Source organism: Bacillus rossius, chromosome 15 (genome assembly GCF_032445375.1).
Source record: "Bacillus rossius redtenbacheri isolate Brsri chromosome 15, Brsri_v3, whole genome shotgun sequence".
NCBI lineage: Eukaryota > Metazoa > Arthropoda > Insecta > Phasmatodea > Bacillidae > Bacillus > Bacillus rossius.
The window spans coordinates 34,989,829-35,005,791 of NC_086342.1; the positions used below are offsets into that span (position 1 = coordinate 34,989,829).

The 15,963-nt window shown below is 46.5% G+C and overlaps 1 protein-coding gene across 1 annotated transcript in view; it reads right to left on the bottom strand.

The window, feature by feature from the left end:
- Positions 1-10,794: 10,794 nt before the first annotated feature.
- The window catches only part of LOC134539674 (cytoplasmic dynein 2 heavy chain 1), a 446,052-nt gene continuing 440,883 nt past the window's right edge, over positions 10,795-15,963 (bottom strand). The window contains exon 79 of the mRNA XM_063381862.1: positions 10,795-13,053. Coding sequence (XP_063237932.1) covers positions 12,898-13,053 — 156 coding nt within the window. The 3' untranslated portion in view covers positions 10,795-12,897. The remainder of the gene's footprint in view (positions 13,054-15,963) is intronic.

Sequence of the window (15,963 nt, forward strand, 5' to 3'; positions counted from 1 at the left end):
TTATGTCCATGGACGTTGGTGCTGGAGTAACTTCTGTGGGTGTAGCGGCTGACACATTGCCCCTTGCTTCCCCTGGGGCCTGTGGGCGTACTGGACCATGTGGCTCTGACGTCCGGGATGCTCCTGGGGGCGTAGTCGCCGGATATGCTGGCGGCCCATCCCGACTCCTGTGCTGCCCTGTGTCCGTCTCCACGTCCGTTGCACGTCTGAGGTCATCCCTGTGAATTTTGGCTAGTCCTCCATTGGGCGTCCGTACTATGTAAGACATTGGTCCAGCCTGATGCAGAATTAGCCGGGGCCCTGCCCATTTCGGCTCTAACCCAGCGCAGAACTTCTTGGCTCCGGATGACAGGTGATGTTGGCGCACAAACACCTGCTCTCCGGGTGCCAGCGGCGGCGGCGGTCTGTCCGTCTGTGGCGTGTGCTTGCGGAGGTAGGTTTCTTGATGTTGCCTGGCCTGCTCCCGCTTCTCTGATAACTCCGCCCGCAGCGACTCACCCCACTCACCCACCGTAGCGGCCGCCACCACGCGACACTCGTTTGGCAGCGCCAAGTTCTGCCCCTGGACTAGTTCTGCTGGTGTGTACCCCGTGACCGCGCTCGTCCTTCATCTCAGACTGTACAGGAGGGCCGGAATATGCATGTCCCACTTGCTATGGTCCTCGCCCAACCGGAGACGGAGCTGCGCCTTGATTTCCTGGTTCCGTCTCTCGGTTGGGTTGGCCCTTGGGTGGTATGTGGGGGTAGTATGATGGTCCACCCCCCACCTCCGACACGCCTGCTTCCACCTGGCCCCCGTGAACTGGCATCCATTATCTCTTAAGACCACTGCCGGGTATCCAAATCGGGGAAAAACCTCCCCGTCCAACAGGGCGACTAGTTTACCCGAACGGACATTGGAGACAGGGTAGGCCTCCACCCACCTGGTGAACAGGTCCGTTACTACCACGAGAAACCTTTTCCCCCTGCTGCTCCGGGGATAAGGGCCCATGATGTCCAGCGCTATGGTGTGGAAGGGGTACTGGGGCCGCCTGGGTCGCTGCTGCTCCTCGCCATCTGCCCTCCTCGCCTTGCAGTGTTGACAGCGGAGACAATTCCTCACATATTCCCGGACGTCCCTGGTCACCCCCGGCCAGTGAAATGTGGTGCGCAGCGCCTCCGCCGTCTGCTCTGCGCCGGGGTGGCCCGCAAGCTGGTGGTCATGGAAGTAGGCGAGGATGGCGGCTCGAGCTCCCTCCGGGGCGTAGATTCGCCATGAAGCCATATCCCCAGGTGCCCTACCCTGCAGGACTCCATCTACCACCCTCTGGTACGGTGTTACCTGGGTGCCACAGGCCTCAACAACAGCCCTGGTGGCGGCGTCTCCCAGCTGTACCTGCTTGACAGCACTGATGAGGTCGGCTAGAGTGTCTACCGACTCGGGACTGGTGCTCTGGGGCTGGTGGGTCACAGTGTACAGGGCGGCACACCTGGATGACTCCCCTATGGCAGAGGAGTGGCCTTGTGGAGGAACCAGGTCCTCCCAGGATCCTCCGTCCTCGTAGACGTTTGTCGGGTCAGGGTGCCGGGAAAGCTCGTCCGCGAGCTGGTTCACCTTCCCCGGCACATGCTCGACTTGGAAGGCATAGTTCTGGAGCGTCATGGCCCACCTGGTAAACTTAGACTTGCGGCCCTGCATCGTGTTTAGCCATTTGAGGCATTGACTATCTGTCCTCAGGGTGAACTCTTTGCCCTCAAGGTAGTGCCGGTAGCGACTGACCGCCCACACTACCGCCAAGCACTCCTGCTCATTTACGTCATAGTTCCTCGCGGCTGGCCCGAATTTGGAGCTAGCATACTCCAACACTCTCCGCTCGCCGTCAGGGCCGACCTGGTATAGCACCGCCCCCATACCCACCTTGCTGGCATCCGTCTGGAGGTACAGAGGCTCCCCTGGTGCCATGCGGGCGAGAACATGACTTCTCCGGAACAGGCGCTTGACGGCAGCCAGGGCGCCGTCTGCCTCGGCTGTCCACCTATACTTCGTCTTGGGCGAGAGCAAGTCTGTGATAGGAGCAGTCACCGTCGCGAAATCCGGAATGAAGGAGCGTAACCAATTCAAGAGGCCCATTAGGCGCTGCAACTCCTTCCTCGTGCGTGGTGCTGGCTTGGTTTCAATTAGGTCTAAGTGCTTTGGTAGTGGTCGGCAGCCCTCGGCATCAACAATATGCCCCAGGTATTCGAGCTCCGCCGCCCCTGGCCACCCGCTCGAGGACCAAGGCAAGGTGTTGTGCATGGTCCTCCCACGACCTGGACCAGACGATCAAGTCGTCCAGATAGGCCGTGACGAATTCGCCCACGAACCCATCCAGGACGCGGACCATCATGGTCTGAAACATCGTGGGGGCGTCCATCAGCCCGAACGGCATGGCGCAGAACTGGAATCGGCGGCCATCCGGGGCGGTGAAGGCTGTCTTGGGGCGGTCCTCAGGTTTAACAGGGACCTGCCAGTACCCGCTCTTTAGGTCTAGTGATGTGAATATAGTGGCGTCCCCCAGCCCCACGAGGGAATCTGCAATGTTTATGAGGGGTGGGGGTGCAGGGATTGTTACTGAGTTCACCGGCTTAAAATTCACACAAAAACGAAGAGACCCGTCGTTCTTGGTTGCCATAACCACTTGGCTGTTGTAAGGGGACTCGCTTGGCTCGATCACCCCGTCCCTGAGCATCTCTGTAATCTGCTCCTGTATGGCCACCCGCTCGACTGGTCCAAAACCATGGGTCTTTACAAAAATGGGTTGGTGGGGCCGGGTAGGTATAGAATGCTCCGCCATTGTCGTGCGTCTTAGCATGTCTGTGGCTGCGAAGACTTGAGGGTGCTGTGACAACACGTCCTCGAACAGGGTGACATACTCAGGGGGCACGTCATTGGTAATGTCCGCCAGTCGGACTGGGTTGGCTGGAGGGGCGGGAACTGCTCGACCCACGCCGTACACCGTGCGACGGCCCCGTTGACCCACGTGCAGCCTACCTTGTCTGATGTTGATGGTGGCGTCCTCCTGGACCAACCAGGGTAGGCCCAGGATCAGGTCATCTCGGAGTCCTTGGACGACCAGGGCGCTCGTCTGACTAGACTGGTCACGTATGCCGATGGTTACCTGGGCGCGCCCAGAGGTGGGCGCGCTGGTCCCCTCGGTGGCCAGTAGGCCGGTCCCCTCGTACTGCTCCAGGTCCCCCTCCGGCACCAGGTGGGCAGCGATGTACAAGTGGCTCGCCGCCGTGTCCACCAGAGCATGGACGGGGTGCCCGTTCAGGAGCACCGGGACTCGGAGCAGAGTAGCCTCGTCGTCCCCCAGCCATCCTAGGCAGGCAGGTGCGGCCCAGCTCGCTGCAGGGGCTGCCGGTGCGCCTGACGGTCGGGTGGGTTCGGCCGTGCTGGCCAGTGACGTGATGCCGGCGGCTGCTGGTACCGGTACGTCGCTGACGTCCTCTGGTGGTGCCAGCTGTGCTGGTACACCCTGATGTGCTGCGGATGACGTCGCGACCTCTGATGACGTTTGCCCGTTCGTCCTGTTCCCCGTGAATCTGGCTGAAGATTCCTGTCGGCGACCCCTCTCTCTGTCCGCCGGCAGTGACTGATTCGTGATCGTCGGGCGGGTGCGTTGGGGACAGTGGCCGACTAAATCGCTGCCCCCTACTGGAAGTTTCCCGGCCGGCGTCCCTCGGCCTCCATCTTCCGCCACACTTGTTCCCGTGTCGGACAGTCCACGTGCCAGTGGTATTGCTCAGAGGTGCAATATTGACACCGCGGTGGCCTGCTGTCACTCGCCCTTCTGTCCGCATACCGCCCGTCCCGCCTGGCTGCTTGTTCCGGTCTAGCCTCGAGTTGCGGTCTTGAGTGACGTGGGGGAGGCTGGGCCCCATAGGGCACCAAGGCCATAGCGTCCCCTGGCACCACCTGTCCCTGAACACGAGTCTCGCGCCTCGGGCGCAACGGCGTCCTCTCCTCCCGGTTGGCACGCAAGTCGCCTTCCACCTCCCTTGCCCACTCGACAAACTCGGACAGCTCCAAATCGGTCGCGCCCCGCATGAATGGTCTCAAGTCCGGTGACAGCTGCTCGCAGATGAGTGGGAGGATCTTGCTCGTCGGCCTCCCAGTGTCCAAACGGCGATAGAGTCGCATTTTCATGTGCACAAATGCCTCGACGCTTTCACTGTCCGCCTGCGTCGTGCAGTACAGCTGCCGATGATAGCTGGCCCGCGCCTGTGGCCCGTAGAAGCGCCTCTCGAATGTCCGCACAAACTCCTCCCATCCTGTGAGGTAATCGCCGGTGTCCGTCCACCAGGTTCGTGCACGGCCCCGTACCTGCCCGCTGACCTTGGGCACCCAACTGTCCCTCGGCACACTCGCCAATCTGTCCCGGCATGCGGCTAGGAAGGCCCGCGGACATTCGTGTAATTCTCCCGAAAACTCCGGCAACACGACGGCGACCTCTGTCACTCGCATCACTATAGGTGAATGTCCGTGATTCTGTCCGTCACTCTCCCGCGTCACTCCCGGATTCCCTGTCTTGTTCCACGGACAGGTGCACACTTCACTGTCCTTCGTTTTTACGCCGCCCAGTTTCGCGGTAAAAACTAGCCCGCACCACGCGCACCTATCTCCCCCTTCCATCTTTGTTGCGTCGGAGTCCATGCCGCCACTGCATCCCTCCGACCCGGCTGAACCGGCAGGCCCGTCCATTATCGCTCGCACGATAAGCTTTGTAAGCGAATACGTGCCGACACTCAACACCGCTGGGCGACACTTCACTCGCAGCTCGCTATCTCGCCGCGCGATCTGATCCCTGCGTGAGACGCGACGTGCTATCGTCCGCAGCTCGCTATCTCGCCGCGCGATCTGATCCCGGCGTGAGACGCGACGTGCTTTCGCCCGCTGTCGCGCCGCACTGGCGCGCCTGCTTCCGCTCCCCGTGTCTCTTGCTTCTCTGCGTACTTTCACGGCCCGTCCTACGACTCTGCACGTCACTGAAATTACTCACTACTGTTCGTTGCCCTGTGTAAAGTTCGTAGCCACACAAGTTGAGCGCCACTTGTCGTCGTCCAGGCTATTCCCCGGGAAAGGTGCAGCTGCCCGACTGCTCGAGGTAGAGGGGGGTTCCGGCCTCGTGGCCTCCGGGGAAAGCCAACCTGGTGCCTACCCGCGCTGGGAAATGAACCGCGACCTCTCCACTCCCGTGACCGACCGGGCCCGTGACTCGCTCGCGACTGCCGCGTGCCGCCGTCCGCGCGCGGCGCTACCCCTCCTGACACGTCTCCCCCTCCCCTCACCGTCCCCCACGGAGCTCGTGACGTGTCGCAGGCGGGGCGGAACCTAAGTCGCCCAGTGCACAGTCAGAAATAGACCCTTCAAATAAAAGTAAAAAAATATATACAAATTCAGTCTCTCTTCTGCGATACATAAATTGTCTGCTGAAAAATAAAACACATCACCCTCGTCGCCGGGAAGTACTGTCGTACTTGTTGGTATCACTGCACCTAACTGGCCCCTAACCTCCCCCCCCCACCATAGCTACACTGCACCACACACGCATAACTGGCAGGAGGGGCGTTGCCACGTCATAACGGCCTGTAGGGAGCTAGGTAGGCACTTGGTTCTACGTCAACTTGATCTTGTTACCCTGAATCGAAAATGCTGCATCACACCTACATACACAGGCTTTAAGGTGTAGTAATCTAGAATAAGATAGCCCTGCTTGTTTTTTATTCAGTGTCCCTTAAACATAGTCTTATGTCTAGAGGAGAAGAATGTGTCTGATAAGATTAGTGTTCGTTTATTATAAAAATATGATCTATTCACAATGAATCTAATATGCTGCAACACACTCACATACAAGATCTTTTTAGGTGTAGTAATCCAGAATAAGTTGCCTCGTCTTGTTTCTTAATTATTAGCCCTTAAACTTGGCCTTATGTATAGAAGAGAAGACTGTTTCTGCCATGTTTAGGGTTCTGTAATTAAAATAACTTGATCTTGTCACCCTGAATCTAATATTCTACAACACACTCTCATACACGGTCTTTAAGTTATAGTTATCCAGAATAAAGTAGCAAACCTTATAATTATAACATTATAATTTGTTTATTTTGTTTTCATTGGTATCATTTATGATTATTATTATTTTAGTAAATACATTTAAATTTTTCAAGAAGATATCATTTCCACACATTTGAGTCCTGTCCATTGATTGATTTTGTTTAAATCTTACAATTAATAATTGGAAATCGTTTCTATTTAAGAAAACTTATTTTGTTATAAATGTTTTTTTTTTATGCTTTTTGATCCCTTCTACTTCATTTTATTTAAATAAGTACATTTGGGTAGAAATCAATTTATTTATATTTATTCGAGTGATTTGGTTTGAAGTAATAATTTTCCGAATCAATTCGTCATAATTGGATTTATTTCTTGTGTATTTTTATCATTTAAGATTATTTCGGTTAATTTACATTGAAATGATCAATTAGATAACATTTCTCCACATTTCATTCCTTTCCAATGATTTTTTTTTAGTTTCTGTTAATGCATTAATTCATTGGAGTTTGTTTCTATTCAAGTAAACTTATTTCGTTATGAATAGGTTCTTATGATGCTTTTTGACCTTTTTCTACTTTTTATTACTTATTTAATTGCATTTAAGTAAAAGTGATGATAGCATGTAAATTAATATACTTTGAGAGGCAACTTGAAACAAACTAGTATATTTTTACATTAAATCAGCTTAGCATGTATAATATTCAAGCTATCATGGTAACAGTGGAATATTTTTTCAAACATCTCTAAACATTTTCTTTAACATACCGACAGTTTTTCTCTCCACATGCATAATGGAAAGGATCAGTTGTCATAACATGGCGCGGCGCGGTGGGGGGAGGTGAACACACCCCTCTCAGGATAATTTTTTTTTCTTTTGTGAGTGGGGGGAGGCGGAAGAAGCGCTGTTGTTTGTCTTCAACCCCCCCCCCCCTCCCCCCACAAACACATATATACTCTTGAAGCTCCCTCCGAGCACGGAAGGAGTGGTGAGCGCTGTTGTGTTCCTGCAACCACTGCTCGGAGGTTACGTCAGCAGTGTTCGTCTCACTGGTGAACGTAATCAGAGTAAAAAAAATGGAAATATGTACAATTATTAGGAGGGATTTGGCGAGGCACGAGTTTTAGAAGGCCACAGATCTTTATGCCCCCAAGGTAATGTGCTGACACCGTCTTCAGAAAGCCAACTCTTATCGTCTCCTGAAGACAGTGCTACCTTGTTCACTCGCTCCGTAAACACGGCGTGGCCTCGCGAACGGAAATGGTATTGACTGCCTAAAATCCGGGAATTTTTAAGCAAGCAATCCAGGTAATGAGGGAACAGAAGTGATTGGATTACGTTGGCCTTAACTCCTTTCGCTTTACGCATACAAGAACCATCCTCCATGTTGTATGCGTAGAGTTTCGGGCGAAGACCCACGTATTCCGTAATTATCTTGCCAGAGGCCTCATCTTTCATCACCCCTGTTACACCCTTGTTGACTAAGGGGAAGCGTTGATCATTACCTGGCGCATAATTTGATGTGTCGAAACGTGAAGCTAAGTCGGGTCGAATTGAATCATAAATGTTATCACACTGAACGTGGTAAATCAACGAATCAGTGTCCGAGTACAAGAGATGCAGAGACTGGGGAGGGAATTTTTTTTGCATGTAGTTATAATGAAAGTCGTATAAAATCAATTTTGACAAATCTAAAATTGCGACACCCGTGTACAAAGGTTTATCGAAGGTTATCGAACCTTTCTGCAACTCTATGAGAACTAAATTTTCATCGACGATTTGCCGAGCTTTGAATGTCGGACGACCAATCAGCTCGGCTGCCCCATAAATAGTTTCGTAACACGAAGCGATGCGAATGTCTCTGTGTTTTCTAGAAACCTCTAAACTTTTATCGTACACTGCGTTTGAAAGTAACTTAAAAAACGATTTTTCGAAGGGATTCGCAGCCTGGGCACGACGCTCAGCATTAAAGGTTACATATTCTTTCATCAAGGCCGCCTGTTCAAACCACAGCATGCGGTGAACCTGGCCGATGACTGCCCCATACTGAAAGTAGTGCCGCAGTGTTTTAGCATGGACAACATAATTATTACGTGGCGCGAGAGTTAACAATAATTTACTCATTCGCCCGTTTGGCGGTACACCATTCACAGGGGCCAGAGGCAGATCTGATAGGCGGTCGTGACAATCATCGGGAAAGGTCAAATCCACTTCCACGAAATATGACGTATCGCCATCTATGTCAATGGCGTTGAAATCCCAACTCGCATACTCATCCCTAGGAACCCACTCAAATTTGCCCACAGGAAGTTTATCTAACATTGTGTGAGCATACAAAGCGTTTACATCGAAATAGCAGATGTACGAAGACGGAAGGCTCGGGTCGTGAGTGGACATGTGAACATTATTGGCTTTCGCGTGACGTCGACCTCCACGAACGGCTGACTCTAGGAAGAGGTATATATCTGGGTCGGTTATCAGCTCAAGACGCGCACCGGTTTTAAATAAAAGTGCATCCCATGCGAGCGAGGGAGCGGTAATGTAATGGGCAGGATCTAATGAATAATATTGTAAGCAAACGAAACGAAACGACTCGAATATGTCGGCCAGCAAACAAGTATCCACCTTAAGATAACTAAGTGTGTACTCTTTCAATGTGGCACAATGGAAGACATCCCAAGCATTTTGAGCGTGAGTATAGTCCAGACCACTCACGTCCGTGCCACTCATTACGTTATGGAACGCTTCCTTAGGGGGTAGCGAGGCAGTCTGCAATTGTTCACTAGATTTAACAAAATCATAGGGAAAAACACCTTTACGAGTAGCTAAGTGAAACTGTGCGTCATCTGGAAACATTGAACGGGTGACTTTCAATTTATCTGGCGTGAGATTGCCAGCGAGAGTTTCCAGAGATGAATTTAAAAAGTTAAGTGAATCTATGAACCTAAGACGCACAGTGCGCATGCCTCCTTGCGCATTATCTGAAATGGGTATGTATTTTGTAATGCACTTGTAGCTCTCCATTGTAACTCCAAGGACTTTGACACTGCCGGGGTTCTCCACAACGGAGCCGTCCGGCTGTGCAATCCGCCGCGAAAATAAATGTTGCATTAAAAAGTGGGCATCGTAATTTTGCAAATTATGAAAAACCGCGACGAGTTGATTCTTTTGCAACCTGAAAGTCAGGTTGCATTTAGAATGGGCATAACCACGTATTTCACCAGTCAAATGGCAGTGATCGAGCACCGTCTGCCCAGCCAATACCTTCTGACAGATATGGCAATGTGTTTGACTCGCAAGCCTTGCAGAGATGTAATAAAGCTTAGTTTTGTCAGATATTTTGGTACCATTTCAAAGTAAACGATTTTCTTAAAGCAGGGAACTTTTTTTTTGTGATGTGTTATGGATAATCTGGAACAGCATTTTAGTCAGAAGATGGCGGCCATTGTGAGTTGTGGAGTTCGATAAGGAGAAATAAAAAGCAGTTAAAATTAGTAAAAGTTGTCTGAGAAACTTCTATTCATCGACAGTATTTTTTTCTGGAATCTACGTAGAATTTTATTATTAAATCATATTCATTTCAATCTAGACCAATTGGAGCTAGCCAGAGGTCTGGAGTATTACAACCTGTACCTTTATCCTGAAAGTACATTTAACCGTACATTTTCGTAATGTCTCCTCTGTCTGTTTACAGATACGGTCATGATACCTCTTTGCAACATTGTGCGGGTGGCACAACCAGAAAAAGACTGTGAGACGGTCACAGGAAGGTTCGTTGTAACATCAGAATCCAAGATGGCGACCTCCAGCAGACATAAACAAGATGGCGGAATCTAAGATGACAGCCGAGGTCAAGGTCAAGATGTCACCAAAACAAAAAGCGCAACTTTTGTGAGTGCGGCACTCAATTCCAAGACGGTAGAAAGTCCTAGTAAACAATATGGTGTAACGTTATAAAAAAACAAAATAGCAGAATGTTCTAGAAAACATAATGACGGAAAGTTATAGAAAAGAAAATGGCGGAATACAAGATGGTGGCCAGGGTCATCCAAAATGGCCACCGTAACGTCACAATCTAATATGGCGGACCAGCTCCAAGCTCCATAAATTTGAGCCTACTGCAGGAAGAACATTTATATATTTTCCCTTAACTCATCTGGCACTACAGAGGCAACTGCCAGAGTGTATCAAGCAGGCCAGATTCGGCTACAGAGTTCTTTTGGCCTAATAAAGAATCTTGCAGGGAATTGTTTCCACTTGTCTTTTACTGAATGTCAACCTCATACATGCTCTGGCTAGGGATACCGAACCCCTGCATTAAAACCTTGAACGAAACTCCGACAGTCTGAGCCTCAGCCACCTTACCGAGCATCGGGGCAGGTATCTCGACTATAAAGAAAATGTGTCGAATTAAGTTAAATATTGGTTTTTGATTTCTGTTTCTTGTTTTTAACATAAACATTTTTATTCCCAGTCTAATAGTACCACAAATTTATTAAAACTAAGTGTAAAAAGTCCAAAAATAGTTGAACACTGGATTTTAGCTGTTGTTTAGGTTTGTATAACAACAGGATAAGTCCACAGGTTCAAACAATTGTGCACTAGGCTTCACTGTGATATAAAACCATACATATTTTGATTTGTTAAATGTGTTTCATTGTAAGTATCCATTTCAAAATAAGCTGGAAATTTCAAATTAAGTAATAAGTACTAATTTTTTTTGTTAAGATTTATTTAAATAATTTCGAATGAGAAATTTACATAGAGACATTTCTGAAGAAACCAAGTAAGCAGTGCATTTTGTAACACACAAGCATTATTAAATATAGTCTACTGCATACTACATGATGATTTACTAGGAAATTATTATTTTTTGTGCTACAATACATTGCAACTACTAAACACAACTGGCTGACTAAAATACAAACAAGCATAAATGATGTCATCATTAGCTAAAGTGAAATGTTAATAATACATTCATTCAAAAATTAAGAACAAAAAATTATTTTGTTGGAATCTAAAAACTAAACTATCCTCATCACGAATAAATATATATTATGCGCTTAACGTACACTACATGGACGGAATCACCTACATCAATCAGACTTGAGAATTACTGCACCGCTGATTCTACACCTCATCCTCTACACACAAATCTCTATGCCTATGCCATCCAAACACCACAGCAAACCTTGATGTTTGATGCAGCAAAATAAAGCACCCCAGAGTAACTAACAAATCCAAAAGAAATTAACTTTGCTGTGAAGGTACATGTACCGTATGTTCTGGCTTACAAGACGAGAACTTTATGCAAGTCTGAAGAGATTAATTCTGCAACTCATCTAATAATATGGCATGACATATGACTGTAATTAATGTTACTATTTTTTACAGAGCCCGTACACCCGGCAGTACATACACTGTTGTTGGATGGCATCCGAATACACCAATTCCTCACTTAGCATGGCTTCAGATTGCGCGAATTCATTAAACGCTATGTTAATTTTACTGCCCCAGTCTTGTATAGCACGTATGTAAATTTCAGTTAGCACGAAATCGCCACAGGCAAAAAAGTCGGGCATGACACCACGAAGTCTGCTTAAACTCGGTAAACAACAGATGCACCGTGGCATACAGTTAGCTATACGAAGGGGGGAAGAGATGCACGCGCAGGTGACTACGCTGTCGGCTGTTAAACAAACATCAGCCGTGGTAAGTTCAGTTGCGACATGGAGTGTAAAGGATCAAATTTTTTTTACGTCCTCGCGTATGCTACCGTGCCATACCGTTGTCTCCCGGCCACAGACCGGGCCGTGACGAACTTCAGTCTAGCCAGTGGCAGGTAACTCACATGCACAAACACAAAGAAACGTCTGCCCATTCGTCTACCGGTAAGTGTACTGCGCAAGCACCTGCAGTTGAAATCATATTGGAATCATGGCTTCCAAGTGAGAGCATAATACGTTGTGTTAAAGTATTTGAGACAAAACTAGAAGTATTATGGTGTGCAGAATGTCATGAGATTAAACTTAAAAGTTGTTAAATGAATGGTGCAATGAAAAAAAAAATCATGAGCCTGAAAGGATTTGTAAGGTGATACATGAATAAGGAATTTTTTTTATAATTAAAATGTAAATATCCAGACAGTAATATTGGTTTCACTGCCAGTAAATGATGATTTGAAAAGTTTGTGACGTTGAGTTGAAGGTCATGCCCGAGTGGGCAAGTTGACCAGTCGAATGACGGTAAGTACCGTTACGCAATGTCGTATTTGTCATACAAAGTATTCGATGGTGTTTACATTTTTATTGTTGAGTGTTATTCTATGCATTTCTATTACGTGAAGAATAAATTCCTACACATTTGGGAACACATTAAGTAAATTAGCCTTGCTATTTATGGAGACAAATGCTTCAGAATACGCAATTTCGAATAACACAAACATTTTAAGGAACGCATCAGTCGTGCTAAGTGAGAGATTGGTGTACATACGAAGGAGAGCATAAAGATGGGAAAGAACTATTTTTAGAACCACTAGACTATATCCTTGTATGCACATTTACAACCCTTGCTATCAGCACTATCAGGTAATTAAAATTTCTTCATCCGTTTGTTTATCAAAATTACCTTACCCTCTCTTCTGTCTCTTACGACTTTTATCTAGGTAATAGTGAAAAATAAAAGGATTTTTTTATAGATTTTCTACACTCATAAATTGCCAACCTAACATTTAGTGCACACATGGATAAGCCAAGACTTCTGGTAAGCTCCTATAAGACGGAAGCTACAGTAGGTTTACTGCAGTGGACGGCCCCGCCAGCGTCTAGCTCCTGAGGAAGAACGCCACTCCGGCCTGGATCCACTTGTTGTGGTTGCCCGGGCACGGCACGTCCAGAGAGACCACCTCGCTCTCCCTGCTCGCGGTCTCGTACAAGGGCAGTCGCAGCACGTCCTCACGGCTGTACGACGCGGCACCTCCCTGGAACAAGGAGAGCTGTTCCGATACCCCGTACTGTATCGGATACTGGCCGATATTCGGCTCTCGGCTGATCACGAGGTATCAGCACAGGCATTACAGACCATTGCCCTTCTTCAATTTTACAGAGTACAGTTATGACATAATGTTTATCATTGGCTGATTATGTAGGTTATGTCATGGTGACCTAGATTTTTATATTTATTTTTACCGTGGTTAATATAATTGTAGCCAAATTTGCTAACACATATTTTATTTAGAATAGCCATTTAACTACATTTTTAATGGTGTTCATATTGTTTTTTTTTGTTATTATTAGGGTAACATTTTTTTTATAACTGTATATCTTTGTGTGTATTTCATTGTGTGTATGTAACATTTCCAGAATATTGGGTATTGTTTTGTTAAAAGAAAGGACAAAATATGCGTGTGACGGTGGCACCAATTTTCCAGACATATGATCAGTAACCTAGATGTTTTGGTGCTTTCTTATGGTGGGAAAATCTGCAAGTGTTAGCCCTCATTGAAGATAAATTTATCTGGTTTTTGTGCCAATCATCAGAAGTGAACTTTAAAATTGTATGTTTGTTTTTTTACAGAAAAAGCCTCAATATCAAGTGGCACCGCAGGATTGTTTGTGTCTGAAAGGTTAAAGAAATTTCTCAATTCAGCCCTGGAAAACCAGGAAAAGTCAGAGAAATTTACAGTTCCAAGCTTGTGGCAACCATGATTAGTGCATGCAGGTAATGAGAACGGTTTTGTTCAAAACACTGTCCTAACTTTCTTGTGCAAAAAAGAACACAACTGACGCTCACGATGAAATGACTGCAGATGGATATGAAAAGTGGTTTGCAGAACAACTTTTGCCAAACACTCCAGAGGGATCTGTTATTGTCTTAGATAATGCATCATACCATAGCAGGATGTGTGAACCGATTACCGTGCAATGTTGGCGTGTGGGGAATATAAGACAGTAGCGCACGGAAAAAAGCTTTTCTTTATGATATATGATTAAGCGGGAATTGCTACACATAGTAGGATGGGAAAGGCATAAGTACAAAAAATAAAAACTTAAAATAAATAACCAAAAGCATAGATTCAGTGGTTCCCAACCTGAGGGCGATCGCCCCCAAGTGGGCGATTTGGGTTATCAGGGGGGCAATAAATAAGTGGGGGGCGATTTGGGGGCGATGAGTATTCAAAGGGGGAAAAATTAAAATAATACTGTACAGTACAAGTTGCAGTATAGCATGAGTCACTAGCTATTCTTAGCCTGCGAGTTAACAGCACTCAACCCTCTCCACAGTCACCCACCTGTTGTTGCTCAGCGCGGCCGATTGGTGACTCAACTCCCTGCCCCTCCAACTATCACAACACACTTGCCATTGACCTACATTCGTCTTCAGTCTCAGGGGGGTGACAGTAGATAGGACAAACTGAATCCTTAAAAATGAGATCATACCATGTTTCACCAACATCGGAAAAAAAAAATTACAAGTTTCGATCTCTTTAGTTTATTACATATCCAGTTATTATAATTACATACGGCCATCTTTGTATTGTCTCGTGGTAATAATGGGATTTGAAAGTAAAAGTATATAGTATTTTTTAAATGTAACTGAAAAATAGATGATGCATGGCATATTGCCGAAAATGAAAATTAGAGCACGTTGGCCTGTCGTTCTCCATATTACCTGCTAGGGCTGCTACTGTAGTTTTTGAAGTTGAAAATTAAAAAAAAAAATTAAAAATGGAATGGAAAATAAATATAATAAACAGAAATAAAATTAATTACTAAACGATCATCAGTTTCAATCTGGCTGTATAATTAATTTGGACTTTACTAGTGCAGAAAAATATACCATAAGTACATACACTTGTTGAACCTATGTCAACATAGATTGGTGGTCTTGTGGGTAAAGGCGTCATAGCTCGAAACTGACGATTGAGAGTTCGAATCTACCATAGTTCAAAACTTTTTTTTTCTATTGCGGAAATAGTTTAACGTCCCATTATAAGGACTAACATAAAGCAATTTTACAATATCAGTAGCTTTTATCGAAAAAATATAAAATATGACGACTACAAAGGTGCCAACTGTGCCAACTATCACACGCTAAACTTTTCTCAGGTTGTATCTGGCTGTAATTTTTTCGCTGTCAAGTTGCAAAGAAATGGTATGATCGCAAGGGTTTTGTTTACAAATTTAAGCAAACGATCATTACTATGGGAGTGGCGCCTCTCCCTTTACTTACTCTATGTTCAGTCTTCACCAGTCTTTGTGTGCCTCACCATCAGTTTTTCTGCATGTCTTTTCTGCTTTTGTGCATTTGTTTTGAAGGTAGAAGTTCATGCACAATGGAATCAAAAAAAGAAGTGTCGTCAATACAAGCTGAGTATTTAAAATTCTGTTTTATCGCGTCACCACAAAATGTGCAGTTTCCACATTGTCTTTTGTGCGATAAAACATTTACTAGTAATGAAGCCATGAAGCCTTCGCTAATGAAAGATCATTTATCAAGAGTACACAGTGATAAAGTGAGTAAAGAACTTAGTTATTTCAACACCTCAAAGCTAAAGCTGATAAACGGACTAACGTGAGTGAAATTATTTAAAAACGAGCAACCGATCTTGACAAAGGTATTCTTGCTTCTTACGAGGTGTCTTTATTGATCGCTAAATGTGGTAAACCTCACACAACTGGTGACACTCTTGTTTTACCTGCTACCAAAAAAATTGTTGAATTCATGCTATGCGAGGGCCCCAGTAATAAGATAAGTCAATCTGTTCCTTTGAGCAACAATACTGTTTCCAGGCGAATTGACGAAATGGCCACGGATGTTGAATCCAAACTCACCAATTTGTTGAAAAAAAGTAAATTTGCATTGCAGATTGATGAATCAACTGTGATTG